The 15,557-nt window shown below is 40.3% G+C and overlaps 3 protein-coding genes and 1 non-coding gene across 6 annotated transcripts; 2 read left to right on the top strand and 2 right to left on the bottom strand.

Moving 5' to 3' along the window:
* The first annotated feature begins 5,227 nt into the window (after positions 1-5,227).
* Positions 5,228-7,143, top strand: LOC103312661 (uncharacterized). The gene is made up of 3 exons (XR_010335304.1): positions 5,228-5,366; positions 6,245-6,513; positions 6,562-7,143. It is a non-coding gene; the product is annotated as an uncharacterized LOC103312661 (transcript).
* On the bottom strand, positions 5,278-7,916 carry LOC100141674 (vascular endothelial growth factor A-A). Its single transcript, XM_001814212.4, has 6 exons — positions 7,671-7,916; positions 7,132-7,222; positions 6,171-6,203; positions 5,933-6,117; positions 5,778-5,888; positions 5,278-5,730 (listed from the first exon to the last, which is right to left on the bottom strand). Exons 1-6 carry the CDS (start codon positions 7,914-7,916, stop codon positions 5,449-5,451), a joined length of 948 nt encoding a protein of 315 aa, XP_001814264.2. The 3' UTR covers positions 5,278-5,448.
* Positions 7,897-11,794, top strand: LOC100142575 (uncharacterized protein). Of its 3 annotated transcripts, none has more exons than XM_064358669.1 (8): positions 7,897-8,009; positions 8,494-8,685; positions 8,927-9,559; positions 9,607-9,922; positions 9,968-10,192; positions 10,243-10,439; positions 11,213-11,384; positions 11,431-11,794. In XM_064358669.1, the coding sequence occupies exons 2-8, from the start codon at positions 8,583-8,585 to the stop codon at positions 11,720-11,722; spliced, it is 1,938 nt and encodes a 645-aa protein (XP_064214739.1). In that variant the 5' UTR covers positions 7,897-8,009; positions 8,494-8,582; the 3' UTR covers positions 11,723-11,794. The 3 variants fall into 3 exon arrangements, with proteins under 3 accessions (XP_064214739.1, XP_001814289.1, XP_015834883.1); XM_015979397.2 differs by lacking the exon at positions 7,897-8,009 and adding an exon at positions 8,733-8,873 and having other exon boundaries at positions 8,472-8,685; XM_001814237.4 differs by lacking the exon at positions 7,897-8,009 and having other exon boundaries at positions 8,453-8,685.
* Positions 11,712-14,114, bottom strand: Edem1 (ER degradation enhancer, mannosidase alpha-like 1). The gene is made up of 6 exons (XM_967969.5): positions 13,902-14,114; positions 13,744-13,854; positions 13,514-13,699; positions 13,228-13,471; positions 12,846-13,176; positions 11,712-12,709 (listed from the first exon to the last, which is right to left on the bottom strand). Exons 1-6 carry the CDS (start codon positions 14,003-14,005, stop codon positions 11,766-11,768), a joined length of 1,920 nt encoding a protein of 639 aa, XP_973062.1. The 5' UTR covers positions 14,006-14,114; the 3' UTR covers positions 11,712-11,765.
* Between the last annotated feature and the right edge of the window lie 1,443 nt (positions 14,115-15,557).

A 15,557-nucleotide genomic window follows, 5' to 3' on the forward strand; every position in this document is an offset into this window, starting at 1 on the left:
TTTACAACAGATATTGGTGTTTAAGATAAGCAACCCTCACAATAAACTTTGACAAGGGTGATATTATTTCTTCTTATCTTCAAGCCTTTCAGCATGTGTTGTTCAGCCAGAAATCAGAAACGCAAATATTTCGCCACATTTAATCAAAAATTTTCAGTTTTTATTACTGAATGGTGATTAATAAATAATTCATTCAGAAAGTACCAAATAACTCACGCTGGAGGTAGAATTGCACGAAAAAATGTTTTACCAATTAAAAAAAATTTTTTTAATACCAACCAGAAAAGCTTAGACAAGTAATTCTGGGGTTACCAGAGGCTTTCGCTGGATACTAATAAAGTGATAGGTAAATAATAATCATTTAATTTGTTCTCAGACGTCATTTAAATTAAAATAATCAATAAAACAAAAATTTTCTGAAGTTGATTATTGTAGCAACGTTTTCTTTGTACACAATAAAGTTTTACAACAGATATTGGTGTTTAAGATAAGCAAACCTCACAATATACTTTGACAAGGGTGACATTATTTCTTCTTATTTTCAAGCCTTTTAGCATGTGTTGTTCAGTCAAAAATCAGAAACACAAATATTTCGCCAAATTTAATGAAAAATATGCCCAAAAATAGCATAATTATGTCGAAAGTTACGAACCTATGAGTTAAAAATCTCAATAGTTCTTCCTTTTTCAACCGTTGTTTGGTTTTGAGGAATTTTTGAGTCAAAAGCTTTTTGTCCAATGAAATAGGAATAGTATTTTTTTATTCGAGATGTCAGATTTTTTGTCGAGGCAAAGCCAAGTTAAAAAACAAGTCATTAAGTAATTTATTCAGTTATTTGCTGTTTCCACACACAAATAAATATTTAAATGTTATAGAATTCCTCACCGAATTTGTTTTGATATTTACAGAAACGCTATTAATTCGTAAAATTTCTGAAAAATCAACAAAAAAATCAGTAAATTATATCAAAAAATTAGATTGTTCGATTTTTTGAGATATTTTGGCCCATTTTCATTAAAAAAACGCAGTTGCTTAGTGAAATTTCACAAAAAATTAACCGGAATTTTTTTAAATTAATCATAAATGAAGCAATTTTTCCATTTTCCACCGTTTAACTAGATAAAATCACAATTTTTTTCGCACAATTTCGCTGAAACGGCCTGAAGAATCAATAAATTATTGGATTTTTCTGTTTAAATTAGTCCGCTTTTCATTCAAAAACACAAAATTATTTAGGATTAAGCAAAATTTCTACAAAAATTACCCAAAAAATCATAAAACTGGATCAAAAAAGGTGTTATTTTTTGCTTGTTTAAGCAAAGTTTAAGTTAAAAGTTAAGTTTAAGTTAAAAAACACATTTTTTGCAAAATTTCCATAAATATAGGTAGACCAAAATCCCGCCTAATTGGACCGAAAATATTGTTAGTTTTTCGTTTAATAAGGGCAATGATGTAATTCAGTCAGATAACCAATTATTTTACAAAATTTTCAGAAAAAATATCAAAAATTTCGTTGCAATGGATTGAAAATTTATGCATTTTTCGGGCGCTTAAACACGCATTTGAGTAATAACTCTCTTTAATAAAAAGGAATCAGTAAATAAGGTCAAAAATGAGTTTTTCTTTAACTCATTAAAACGTCCTCGAGTCAAAATGTCTAATAATTAAAATGAATTTTTGAGAAAAATCTTACGCCGCCTCCTTGATTCGCCGCTGTTCGTGCTATTTCGTGACCCTACTATTCAATTAATTTATTGGTCGAAAAATATGACACACAACACTATCCAATATTATCAAAATTCTCCTTTTGAAGAAATTCGCGTCATATTTTTTGCGGAGAATTTGAGGAAATCGTACTTAAATTTTTGGCTTTTTCCTGTGTTCGTTAGCACTCCCTTCCCGAAAAAAATTACCCAAAGAATGTGCAATATTTTGTGAGATGCCAAAAATGCACTTTCTTCGCTCCAAGCATCAATAAAGATTTAATCGCCGCTGCATTATTCCGCTCATAAAGCACGCGATATTTGCAATAATTAGACGGAAATAAAACTTAATCGTTTTATGACACTTGTAAATCTATCTAATTGCCGTTGTAGGAGTCTGATATGTCCAAGAAACTCGGAGATAGTAACGCAATTGCGTGGGTATGCGAATATTGCAGCACGTGTCGTTGACAATATCGAATTCGCAATAAATTTCTCTCAGCCGGCCATTTTTTGCCAATTTTTCACCTCTCAACTGACACAATTCAAGGTGGGACTGTCTCTAAACCGACCCGAATTTTATTTGCCCCTTTTGGAACATTGCCATAATTAGCGAACGCTGGCACTTATAGAAACACTGCTGGAGACGACTTTATGCAGATTTTATGAACACTCTACATAATAATCTCCAGCAATAGCTGCATCATCACAGCTTCCATTTTATTCGTGCTTTATTCAAATTTATGATAATGTCGCTCCTATTTATGACCCCGGCGCGCAGCAGGCGTAGGTGGTGCACCATACTTTCTACGACTTTACTTTTTCTCAAACAGTAATTCCGCTAATAGCTCTAATCCTCGAACACACGCGAGCTTCAACTCTTTAAAATTTTTCACCACTAACAGTCTCGAACACGACCAGTTTTTATTTTCAAAATAGGTTTACAAAACTTATAAGTAGCACAATAAGATGGTAAAGTTTTGGCGTTAAATGGGCAGGTGCGCCAGTGCAGCGCTCACGTCTCCGTTTGTTTGCAGTGACTAACCGTCACTAATGTCCGTCATTTAATGTAAATAAGACTATTGGAAATAATGAGTAAAACCGTAAATATTTGCCGAGTTTAGTGCTCAGTCATCGATAACGAGACAAATAAAGCGCCTCGGACTCTTTGTTTGGAGGCCGCTGGTACGATGCGTAACACGGTGGAAACCACGCTCTTCTTCTCCTCCTCGGCAACGCTGCGCTCCCGCAGATCCAAAGAATAACGAGCCACTACGTTACTTATTACTTTGTTTAGTTCTACGGATAATTTGTTTACCAGCAGGTACCACGGCTACCGAAACGTGACCCATTCCCGACACAAAATTTCACTCTACGGAATTATAAAAACACAAAAAGGCGATCAACAGGTGGATGGGTAACACAGGTAGCCAGCGCGAGGGCCCCTTGCTCCCCTAAACGCCCACTTATCACCCAGTCAAAAATAAAACGACAAAGGTGGTGGTAATGCAGTGATAACAGCTCGGAAAATGAATTATTCGCTTAAAAAAATATTTAAGAGTGGTGGGAAGTCCGTAAATATGTATTTTTCCCTATTAGGTCGTGCTAATTAATGGAATAAATATTTGTAGAAAGTCAGTTTTCACTTGACACTTTTTTAATCGTATTCCATAAAAACTTTAGATGCGCTGTCTCAAATTGGCTTCTTTGGCTTTTTGAAACATTTCTATTCGTCGAATGTTTGTGGTCACCCAGTGCGCCGTCCCAACAAAAGGAAAACATCAGCCTCTTGGAGTAGAAATAATTATAGTTGCGGCTGCTGCATCTGGAGCTTATCGAGTAATCATAAAAAATCCATAATTACGTACTAAGTCACCGCGGACTTTTATCCTGAGAACCACATTTTATTGTCCATAAAAGTTATAATTTATGACGCCTCTCTTAATCGATGCGTCCGAGGAAAGCGATTTTTCCGGCTGGTTTGTGAAAAAATGGCAACAATCGACACTTATCTCGGCACAATAAATCAGGCGAGCACTGGAAGCTTGAATGTGCCCCGTAATGAGGCTTGGACGCGTCGTAATGCTGTCACAAGTCGGGCAATAAAACCCCAAATTCGTATATCTTCACTTTACAACCACCCAAATCATTTGAGCGCGACAGGAATTTTATGGGTGTTTTTGGAAAAAGCGTGATATAAATCACGGCTCGAAATTATAGGTGTAGCATTCACAGAGACACGCCCTCCTCAAGACGCGTTTTTTTCGATTTTTGTCAAATGGGAATATCACTGCGGGCGAGGAGATAAAAGCGAGTGGTGAGCAGAAACCATTAGCGCTATCCAATATTGGGCGTTCCTTAATGCTACCGGCAATAAATCCAACCACAATGGGCACTTTCAAAATCAAAAATCGATGGCCTTGTCTAATGCTACCAGCGGAAAAAATGCCTTACGTGCTCGGGCGAGACTTATGTTATTAATCTGACCGAGACGTAAGTAATGGGTCTGTAGTGGATGGTACAGACATCCAGCTTATTGCATTATCCACGGGCTACTGGGTACGGTTGTACGTTATATATTTTATGTCAAATGGGTTGGCATGTTGGCGGATTTTTCTACATTCACTTCTTAACGCCTTACACAAGCGTTACTTCGACAATAAATTAACCCGGTCTTGTTTTTACTCTCGGAGCTTTCAACTGCCTCGTAAAGCCACCAGTACACCACAGCCCATAGCCGAGACAATTCCGAAGAATGATGATGGATCGGTTGATTGTAATATGCGAGATGAGACGCGTTGTGTGGATGACGCAAGAACGAAGAAATTCCAACGGAAAAAGTGGTGCAAAAGCTAGCTCGCATGGACTTTCGCAAAACAATTACCAAACCTCTGATTACTTTTTTTGTACCCCAGCCATACCGCGTAATATTACGCAATGCTATTGCGTCTTCGCAATTAAAAAAAATAATAAAAATAAATCCACCACAAAAGTAGTCCTTAAAATGGTCGAAATAGACAGAAAGTGTACAAGCGTGTAATCTTAGTTGTATAGCTTATTTTTTTCTAAATAAAAAAAACATAGGATACTGCTCAGCACCGGAATTACTGAAGTATTTTTTGCTCTTATCTAATTATTCTAAAGGCAATCACGTAACACATTCCTGATATTAAAATTCGGCTTTTTGCCAAAATCAAAAATTTTTTTTTAATTATCGAGTGGGTTGAATTGCCAAGTGTCAACAAGCAATTTTTCAATAATCAACGTGTTGTGCCCGAATTTTGCCGCCGTGTCCGGTTTTTCGGCTCTGAAATAGCCAACCGATTACTGAAAATCGTTCAAATGAACGAAAACTCGGCCTGAAAGTAAGTTTTCAACGAATTGGTTGCGTAAGTGCGTAAATAATTCGAATTTTGAAAATTTGGTGTCACTGTCTCCATCTACCGGGCATGTCACCAACCAAAAAGGACGCTACCAGCGCCATTTTGATTAACAAACTGGACTGTCTGGTTTCGAAAATTTAACCTTCACCCATTTTTACGTACTATTTTGAAAAAATAACAACACAGTGAAGTGACCGTTGGTAAAAATGTTTATTTGTTTAGGAAATATACTCATTTAATGCACAATCGGGAGCTGTCAAGCTGATTGCACCACATTGTGGTAAGTCATTTAAAGTTTTAAATGGACAACAAAGAAAGTTTGGTTTGGGCCGTTGGGCGCCGTTTTTGGTACAAATGCTGTTCTAGTCATCATCTAAGGGGACTATTGGGAAGGGCTGTGTTCTGTAGCTCCTCCTTTGAAAGGGGGCAAAGCGTCTTTTCACAGGAGTTGGCAAACATTTGCATTCGTTTTGGTCGAAATACGAGCCGGTGGAGCACTGCATTGTCTCCCGACACTGGCAGGCACACAAATCTGGGTTCCACAATTTGGTCAAACTGTTTTTGTTACACTTTTTTTCCTCGTCATAATTAGTACAGGCACACCTACATTCCGACTTTCTGTACTCTTGAAATCTGTTACAATCCTGAAAAAACCCATAAACACACCCGTAACGCGTTTTTCCCCAATTACCTCAGCTCTGACTTTACAATCACATTTACATTTCGTGTGTTTTTCAACCAAAATAACTTCCTTACTTAGGACTTTTAATTTTTTACCTCCGGTATATTGCGTTTTAATGACCTACAAGGCTGTTATCAAAAATGAATTACGAGGTTTTGGCTGACCTTGAAAGGAATTTCTTCTTTCGTTTCGGGCTGACAAGCTAAGAGATGATGAGAGCAGCAGCCCCCACATCTCTCCACCCTTGTACATTGGGGGATGTAGAGAACACTTGGATCGTCAGACGCTGCTATGTTTACTGTCTGTAGTTCAGGCATGCAAGGTGCCCCCTTTGGGATAGTGGCAGCGCCTTAAAAAACGAATTATTGTTCTCACATTTAGCAAAATTATTACGAAACTTACTTCTTTCCTCTGCCTCATCTCCCCCAAACCGATCTAGAAAAATATATTTTTTTCAAACTGTAATATTTTTCCAGGAAATGGAAAACTACACTAAGGAGGAAAAGGATTCGGCTAAGGAAGTTCTCGAGTTTTATGTCGACATATTCGAGAATAACAATTCAACAGTGAAATATTTTCTCTCAGAAAATGTTGTCCTCGATTGGTTTGGCAAAACAATCAAGGACAACAAAAAAGTGTCACTATTTCTCAAAGAGCAAGCCTGTAAAGTAACTCATCACATAACTAACACAATTCCTAGTGAGAAAGTAGCGTTTAAAGAGAGTCATAATGTAAAAGTGCCAAAGTAAGTAGTTTTCAAACCGCATAACCCAGTGATAATTTTCGCACCTAGGGAAGAAAACCTGCTATTAATCTCTTCCCCTGTAAATACGGAAACGACGCCACCAAAGCAAACCCAGCCATCTACCAGTATGTTAGAAATAGGTCAAGGCGATGGCCTTGACAACAGCCCCCTGATGTCGCCGCGTAAAAAAATGAAATTTGATTCAGTTGAAGAAACTGAAACCGTCGAGGGCGAGTCGGAAATTTCACAATTGAAATATTTAACTGCCGAAGGCACTGTTGAATTTCACAAGCCCAGTTCGAAAAAACTACAAACTGAGACCAAGTGGCGAAGGCCTGTGAAACTGCACCTAGGGTATACGAAAAGTAGCTTTAAAGACTGTACTATCTATCTCATAATTTACGAAAGTAATCTCAAGTGTCGCCGAAATTTGTATCATGAATTTTGCGAAAGTAATTCAAGCACAAAACCTTTGTAGTGCAATTATTTATTTTGTTGTTGTGCGACTTTAAGTTTATCATAGCTTTTTATTGTACTAGCTTTGTGATTTGTGTGCCTGACATGACAACTTTATTTTTTTAAGAAAAACTTTGTATTTTTGTTACGAAAAATAAATACCTTGAAGGAAAACAGCGTCTTCTTCTATGTAGTGCAGCAATAGGTCGCTAACGTTGTGCTGGTTGAGGTCTTTGATGAAATCCAAGGGAATCTGCAAGGAAATTCTAGGTTAAGTGCAAGACGTGAATGGCCGTTTTTTCGCATAAAGTACGGGCTCGCTCGGCGCTGACAAGATCTACCATCATTCTGGCATTTATTAGAAGTAAAAACTCACCGAAAAAAGCTAAAGTTTTTGTTAAAATTGCCATTTTTACACAGCACTTGCACAACACTTTTGTTGAACTCCATGATTAAGGCGCCAAAATTCGGCAGGGCCAACCTGCGGCCATAAAAATCCCAAGCGGCCAAAGGCGGCAATTTCTTTTTTTTTATTTTCGCAAACATTAATTACATGATTAGGAAAACAATTAAAGACTTTATGGGCGTAACAAAAAATGGGCAATTTTCATAATGCATTTTTAATTATTTACATAACGGGAATTCCGACTATAAATAAATAACAAAACCTAACAGTATCATGTTTCGTAATCATATTTTACCTGCAAGGTCCCATTAGACCCATCACTTTTACTGTTCTCGTCCACCTCACCCATCTCATCATCATTATCAAAATGATTATGGAACCCCGGATGGTGGTGGTGGTGATGGTGGTGAAAATGCGTGTTATCATTAACGGCATAATCTCCTCTTAAGTTTAAATCATCGGGAAAAACGCCCATGGCTTCCTGGGCCGCGTTAATACCCACCAAACATACCACAAGTGCACCCAGCACCATTACGCACATCTTGTTTACGTATTAGTTAATTAAAGAAAGTGGACAGGTTTAGACCAGGCGCTGGTCGGGATGGAACTGATGGTCAAGTTTTGATTTGCGAAGGTGATTGAGTAAGATGTGGGTTTCACCTTTTCGCGCTGATAAGGACAAGTTAGATGGGAGCGGGACTCTCCGAAGTTTTGATACCATTATTGCCATACAAACGCAATAAAACAATAATTAACGTACGGCATATAATTAATTTTCAACCACATTTTGCAAATTTCTGGAGAAAGAGGGGAAAGTTTGGGACAGGCCCGTGCGGTCGGCGCCTGTAGATTTCTGGTGAAGTGACTCAGAGAGAAACCACCCATTTTTTCGCTCGATTGGCGTCAATGGTTGCAATAACAAAAAGTTGTACGCAAAACAAGACGCGTAAAAAGCGCACATGAGTCATTTCCCGCACAATTTCCTCGCTGAAAACTCAATTTTCCCATTATCTAATGTTGTCATTGTCCGCGATGGTTTGCATGACAATAGAAGACCAAAACACAATAAAACCGCACGCCTGCGCTACTCAAATCCACGTTTGATCAATGTGTTACAGGTGAACCATGAGAGACTCCTCACTAAGGGTAGAGTCGTGCAGTGGAGTGCCTTCCGGGGCCACCGACCCTGCGACGTCTCCTCATCGGTATGACATGGCTGAGCGGTCTCCTCCTCTTATCACTGATTATCAACACCCAATCGGAGTCGGTCGACATTGACCACTCTTTTGCGTCACGTGTGTATGGAACAGGTGATTGTCTATTGTTTGAATTTTTGTTTTGCACCTTTGCATGGTAGAATGAGCGATGGGCAAATTTGAACACCCAGAGACCTACTTAAGGGGAGCATGCAATGCACGGAATTAGGTCACTCGGCACTCTTTGTTTACTCTTTTTTTGTTTGCGATGGGTTCATGGAACTCGATTAAGATCGTGCTTGGTACCGGAATCTCTACCAAAATACCCGGAATTGATTTAACATCAACGTTACAGAGCTACTCCTCCTGGAGAGCGATTACCAAAATCAGAGAACATACAAGTTTGAGGACTTTTTCTGGACTGGATCGGGCGATGGGTCCGAAGATGACTACCAACCCACAACCATTTACAAAACCAAAACCGTTCTTTCGACCATTTATCTCGAACCATCGACTATGATAAACACGACCACTAAATGTTCATTCAATTGCGAAACTCCAGTCACCGCGACTGAAGAAATCACCCCAACCCCAACCCAACCCCCTGATGACGATTTCTTAAGCGCCGATCGTCACTTCTGGCTGTTAACAGTTCTAAAGAGCGACGGCAAAGACCCTGTCATTATTGATCTCAAGAATAGTTTAGCTAAATTATACAAAACCGCATTTCAAAGACAACAAGAACGCCACTTAGGGATCGTAAACCGTGATAAAAGAGACGCCAAAAATCTAGACAAACCGGTCAAAGTCTACATCCACAACGTGGAGAAGAGTAAAACAAACGGCGACGAAAAAATCGAAGTCCTTTATCACGTCTCAGTTTCGGGAAAACCGGTCGATGCTGTCACGGCGGCCGAAGACATGACTTTGATAACAGACGACGAAGTGCGGAGCGAATTGGGTTATCCTTTCCTCATAAAAGCCGAACGTAACAATAAAAACTCGCGTTATGAAACGTTACAATTTTTTTTGTAGCGTACTTGAAACCACCAGCCCCTCAAGGCCTCTCCCGTTCGAAAAACACGTGGATTTTTATCGGGGTTTCAATCGTGGCCCTTTTAGCAATTCTCCTAGTGGTGGCCTTCCTGACCCTAGCCCTAACAAAGCGCAAAAAGCGCCCCCCGTCTGGCATGGACAATCGGAGGCAGATTTTCGAACGGGGGGCTCTCAACGAAGCTAAATCGGACCAATCACCCACTTATATCAACTTCCGAAACCAGCCCTCAAACCAGACGCTTCGGAGCGTCTCCGTAGCCAGACCCCGCAGCTCAATAAGCTCGAGCTCAGCCAGGTCAGTTGAACAACCCTCATTAGGGTCACTCCAATCCCATTTTAGTTCCACAAGTCTTGATATTTCCCCGTTAATGGCTTTGAAAAAGCAACGAACCCCTCCGAAGCCCCCGCGTCCCAAAGCTGCGACTAATTTGAAACGAATCGCGCCGGAGCTTTTGGACTCTGATAGTAATGGGAGTAAGAGGGAGTCACCGGAGACGATTTACGACCCGGGGGTGGTCAGCCCCAAGTCGTACTTGTCTATGCCGTCGGTTAAGGCGTTCCCCAGGTGAGGGACAAATAAATAATTATTTGTTTGTACACAGTGGTTATGTGTAGGGGGAGTATGCCGGAACCTTTGAATAAGGTTTTGGAGCCAGTGAGTGTCCTACATTTGGATATGCCGGACGATGATGGGCTTGTGAGGGAAGGGTCAAGGTACGGTTTAACGAGGCATGGGAGCTTTGGGGCTGTGGAGGATCCAGGGGTTATAGGGCCTGTTGTTTGGAATATGCACTGCCAGAGGTTGCAACACGGTAGGTGATTTTTTTGTGGGAAAAACTGGAAACGAATTGTCATTCATCACCTGATTGTGGTGAATATTATTTTTTTTTCTATTGTCCTGAAGATGTCCCTTATAAGAGTGGGCGAAACGTCGACACTGTTCTCTAAATTAACGCGGTCTAACCCAAAAGAAGATCTTCATATGATTCTAGTTTCGCAAAAGCTTACGTTCTTTACTCAAAGGGAATTCACTATACGCCTTAGAAACAAGTAAAACAACCAGTGGATCAATATTTTATAAGTAAACAAATCTCACGGATTCCAGATTACTACTGTTACGTGTTCACTATTTTTTTCCGGACAATGTCAACACTCATTACTGTCTGATTCATTACTTTTTTGTTAACACGTTATCTAAATTACATAATTTCCCATCTCTGCACATGAGGTATTGCTCACTTAGAATGATTAGGTATTTTACCCAAGTGATTATGACTAACAATTGGTTGTTATTGTCCCTAATGGACTTGAGATCAAATTGTTAAATGACAGTTTATTAATTCAAAGGGAGAAAGTCTTTTAAAATACGATCGCTACTTTATTTATTTGAAAAAAACGTCTTGAAAACTGAAAAAATGTATGGTGCTTTTTGAACATTATTTTCCATCAACAGTGTTAAAGAAAATATAAAATACTTTTGGCCCTGTAGTGGACTCTTGGGAATAAAGTGGTTTTTATTCTTCAATTTTGAAAAAAGCCTTCGTTACAATTGGCGCATTGTTGGTTGCATATCTCAATTTTTAAGGGGTGAGCGTAGACGAGGGCATTGACGACCTAAAAGTGCCCTCCAACGTCTCCCGAATGCGTAAACGCTTCCACGACCTCCTCGACGACACCTTCAGCCTGTTCGGCAGCCGGCGCGAGAGCCCCTCCAAGCCGCCCCCCATCGAGGTCAAGAGCCACTCCGCCGTCAACAGGTAACCCCCCAATTCTAACAACTTCATTTCATTTTATTTTTTTAAGACCCAACGACGACATCCAGCCATCGGTGCGCCCCCGCCCGAAAACCACCGATCCTCGCCGAATACCGCCATCCCCGGGAAGTATTAAACCGAAAGGTGCGTGGGCCAGCACGGCCCCGTCGCCCCTCATCCGCCCCCTCAGCGCCGACCTAACTCCGAAAATCAACGTCCAGCATGTCCTAGCCGAGGGGAAATTCCGAGCCAATGATCCCGCAGTGCCTTTAATCGCGGCCATTAAGAGCGAAATCGAGAAGTGTTCGTTGCCGGGGAGTACCACAGATGTTAGGAAGTAGTGTTGTTTATTTATTTGATTTGTTATTTAGCAGCGTAACAAATTTAAATATATTTGAAAAATTCGCCGAGGATTGAGAGTTTCTGGAGGAACGGCTGGGCCTTGCATGTGAGCAGCTTGTAGTTGGTTTCCCACGTGGCGTTCCGATTGTTCTTACTTTCGGCGCGGAAGCGCTCCAACATTTCTTGCTCGTCGAATTTTTTGCTCGACTTCTTTCTATATTCTTCATTTTTAAGAGTCACATTTTCTTCGAAATTGATTTTCTGGCTGACGTTATCGTTGTCTTCCAACTTGACGTAGCTATTACTCGATTCAGTTGTGATTTCCTCGACGGCAATTTCCTCAGTCTTATTACTTAGGACAAGTTTGTCATCGTCTTCCGATTCAGGACAGTCATTTTTATTTATGTAATTCCTGCGTTCTGTGATACTATCACCACGGAAAAGACTTTTCTTCTCCTCAAAATCATCGAAATTGAAGAAGTTTAATTTGGGGACGTCGTGGCAACAATGCAAAGCGGCGGGGTCAAGTGGGTGGGCCTCAGTGTTGAAAATATAGCCCCCTGTCTCTATGAGACATTCCCCGTTTGGGGTGCTAATCACAGTGCCGTGTTGGCCTTGATTGTGAATAAAATTCTCGGTGTCAAAAAGAAGATACAAATATTTCGTGGTCTCAGAAAGGAAGAATGATTCCATCCTGTCTTCCTTTCTATGATCCCGGACGTCCTTAATAGTGGCATAGCCACAAGGTGTCCTTGCGCTGTGTTGAATACTTCGCAGGATATCTTCACCAGCTTGGAGCAAAAACGGGTCTTCTGTGGCCCTATACAGGTACATAATTGATTCAATCAACTCGGGCCTAAGAGGGTAGCTCTCCCTATTAGTCCCGGCTTCTGACTGCGGAATGTAATAAAATTCGGGCGTGAAACCATACTGGAGCCACACTTGGTGGTAATTGTGGAGCGTCTTCATTGCAGAACTTGTGTCACCTATTTTGAAATGTGTTTACAAAAAAATAAATTATATCAAGAGTGCGGTGAATCGTACTTTGTGACATTTGAAAGTGTCACAGCACTCTAACACTTTTTTGTATTATCAAATTTAATTAAAAAAGTGGTTATTTACCAATAAGACTCAAAACTCCAGGCCAGTAGGCCTCCAATGATTGAAATACGGGGATCGTGACCTGCCCTTTGGTCATAGAAACCCACATGTACCAGTCGTCCTTTTTCAAATATTTATCAATCGATTTCCTGGCTTCGTGAAATATTTCTAACAATTCCGGTCGTTGCAACAAAATCGAACCCTTGACCAAATACTCGAAAAATGAGTCGACCCCAGAACCTATCCCTGCGTCCTGATAGGTCCAACGCCCCGTCTCTACGTCAATGTGATTGCCGTAAAGGCCTAACGGTGACTTGTGATTGTAAAGGGCGTAGAGAGCGTTCAGTGCAACCTTGAAACAATTTTTATCAATTGTTCAAATGAGGTAACTTTGTATAGATACTTCTTCGTAAAGGGGATCCCCCGTGAGTCTACTCAAAGTACCAAACTCCAAAATAAAAGTCCCTATGCCGGCAGTGCACGTGACTGCGGTCTCGCCCTTAGGGACGCCCTTTCGCAAGTTAATGGTGCCGTAAGGCATCCCTGTTTTAGTGTCAAAGGCTACGATTAAACGTTTGGCCACGTCTTCAGCTAGTCTGAGTAAAGGGCCATTGCATGGCCAACCAGGCTCCAGCTTAACACCTGCCCTAACAAAAAATTAAATTGGTTTTAACATTGTCGCGAGTTACCTATGGGACAATAAATGCGCACTTAGTAACCCCCCAACTATTCTAATATTCGTCTCAAAAACTGAAACGTTGATGTTTGCATCAAAGTCAGGCTTGGCCGTTAAAATTTGGACCACTCTTTGAAACTCTGAGTGGTTCCCCATTATTGCCAGTGTCCCCAAAGCGTCAATCAACGTGAGCGAATAACTGGAATAATGGTTAGACAAGAAATGGTTTTCTTTTGTTAGTACCTTCCATAAGTATCGATTCCGTCGCAACTTATGGGCCTAAGCTCGTCGTAGGGGTACGCATATTTTAAATAGCTGTCGTAGGCGTGATAAAACATTTCTCTTACTTCCTCTCTGAAAAAACGGGGAAATAAAGACAAAAACGAACAATTTGATCTAACCTCAATTTGATTAAATCATTTTTTGTGTAGGTCCGGATGCCGCTTGCCAAATTAAGAGCCGTGATTATGAATAAGTAAAACACTTTTTTGCCGTTAAATAACATTTTGAGAGGGTTAAAAATCTGATTAAATCCATTTATTACGTGTAAGGTTGAATTTTGACATTTTGGTTGAGGTTGGAATTTTGACACTTGACGGAACGGACGAATTTATTTGAAATTTGAAAATTCCGGCCGTATTTGGGCCTTTTGGTAATATGTGGCTGGCTAGTCAGCTAATTTTGCCAATTTTCCTTTTTGTTTCATCAAGAAAAAGTGCTTTCGTCTACCAGGTTAAAAAACATAGGCGTCTCGTATCCCGCTAAAAAGGGGGCCTTCAAATAAACCAAGCAACTTTTGTGTGTTAAATCAGGAAAAAATAGCTTCTTATCAGTAGACTAAATTTCAGCTATTGAGCCCATGTTCTCATACAGTATCTTCTTTGGTTGTTTGGTTCCAACAATCAGTTTTTATGAAAACTAACGAATTTACTATAATTTTGATTATTCTGCTTTTTTGTTGATTTTTTTAATGCCGCAAAATTATTAAGTTGTTCATTATTCCAGACTTTTGGTTAATTTTTGTTAGGGTCTGCTTCAACAAAAGTAGTTTTTTTTTCGTGGGTTTGTTGTTGGTTTGGTTTATTTACGGCACTTGTGCACGCAAAGTAAAAAAAGTGTTATAATTGGACCAGTTTGCAATTCATTCATGGGTTAGTTGTGGGCAGGCGCGTGGGTCCGATGATTGCCTTCATAAAAAGTTTCACTAGAGGTTCCAAACAACTCGCATCATTCCCCGCATCCATCAGTAATAAATCTGAGGCCCAATTTTGATTTTTTTGTGCACATGGAACAGTTACCACACTCTCCTCATTACCATAGAGGGTTGTTATCTCCATCCGAGTGCAAGTTATTAGCTCCCACGTGTCCAAACAAACCCGTTTTCAGTTTTGCGTTGGTTCCGAAGGCGTAGAAAGAATGAAATCAGGTCTGCCCGCGTCTTCTTTCGAAAACTTGCTAATTTTTATAATGAACCTACAAACTATACGATTTCTCGTAAAGCGTGCAGGCGTTCACATTTTTGGAATTGTTGCCTGGGTGGAATAAATTACGGCGAAAGAGCACCATTATGGTGCGTTCAGGGGCGATTTTCAAACTTCGGGGGCCCTTTTCGCGGGAATTTCTTCACGTTATCCCTACACCGGGCTCGAATGTTTGCCACAAGGGCAGTTTCGCGTTTTTGCGAAGCGAGAGACCGGAGATGGGCCCCCGAGTGTCTCTCCAGACGACAGCTCGTTTCGATTAAAATTTTTGAACAAATAAACTGACACAAATGACCATGTTTGTTTGCAGGAGGCCATCATCGAGTTATTGACGTGTGGGTGCCCCATCAAGGCATAGTTGCAGCACATGGACTTCTGTTCTTTTATTGCATGTAATAAACTTTTCAATACGCGGCGTACGAGGGATGCAAAAAGTGACCTTGTGGGTTATATAACTCGAATGACAAAACATTGCGGAGTTTATTCAATATTTCTGGAGAATTCGTAAATTAAATGCATGTTGACTGCTTTATGGCAGATTCGAGCGATAACACAATCGGCAACGATCTCGGGTCG

Source organism: Tribolium castaneum, chromosome 9 (assembly GCF_031307605.1).
Source record: "Tribolium castaneum strain GA2 chromosome 9, icTriCast1.1, whole genome shotgun sequence".
Classification (NCBI taxonomy): domain Eukaryota; kingdom Metazoa; phylum Arthropoda; class Insecta; order Coleoptera; family Tenebrionidae; genus Tribolium; species Tribolium castaneum.

Excerpts from the sequence above, each read along its gene's own strand:
- LOC100141674 (XM_001814212.4), bottom strand. The coding sequence starts at position 7,916 with ATGTGCGTAATGGTGCTGGGTGCACTTGTGGTATGTTTGGTGGGTATT. Across the intron at positions 6,204-7,131 it reads AGACGCTGTTTTCCTTCAAG|ATCGGTTTGGGGGAGATGAG; the intron begins GTATTTATTTTT and ends ATATTTTTCTAG. Across the intron at positions 5,889-5,932 it reads AAGAAGAAATTCCTTTCAAG|GTCATTAAAACGCAATATAC; the intron begins GTCAGCCAAAAC and ends ACAGCCTTGTAG.
- LOC100142575 (XM_064358669.1), top strand. The coding sequence starts at position 8,583 with ATGACATGGCTGAGCGGTCTCCTCCTCTTATCACTGATTATCAACACC. Across the intron at positions 10,440-11,212 it reads CTGCCAGAGGTTGCAACACG|GGGTGAGCGTAGACGAGGGC; the intron begins GTAGGTGATTTT and ends TCAATTTTTAAG. Across the intron at positions 11,385-11,430 it reads AGCCACTCCGCCGTCAACAG|ACCCAACGACGACATCCAGC; the intron begins GTAACCCCCCAA and ends TATTTTTTTAAG.
- Edem1 (XM_967969.5), bottom strand. The coding sequence starts at position 14,005 with ATGTTATTTAACGGCAAAAAAGTGTTTTACTTATTCATAATCACGGCT. Across the intron at positions 13,700-13,743 it reads GGAATCGATACTTATGGAAG|TTATTCGCTCACGTTGATTG; the intron begins GTACTAACAAAA and ends CCATTATTCCAG. Across the intron at positions 13,472-13,513 it reads GCGCATTTATTGTCCCATAG|GGCAGGTGTTAAGCTGGAGC; the intron begins GTAACTCGCGAC and ends ATTTTTTGTTAG.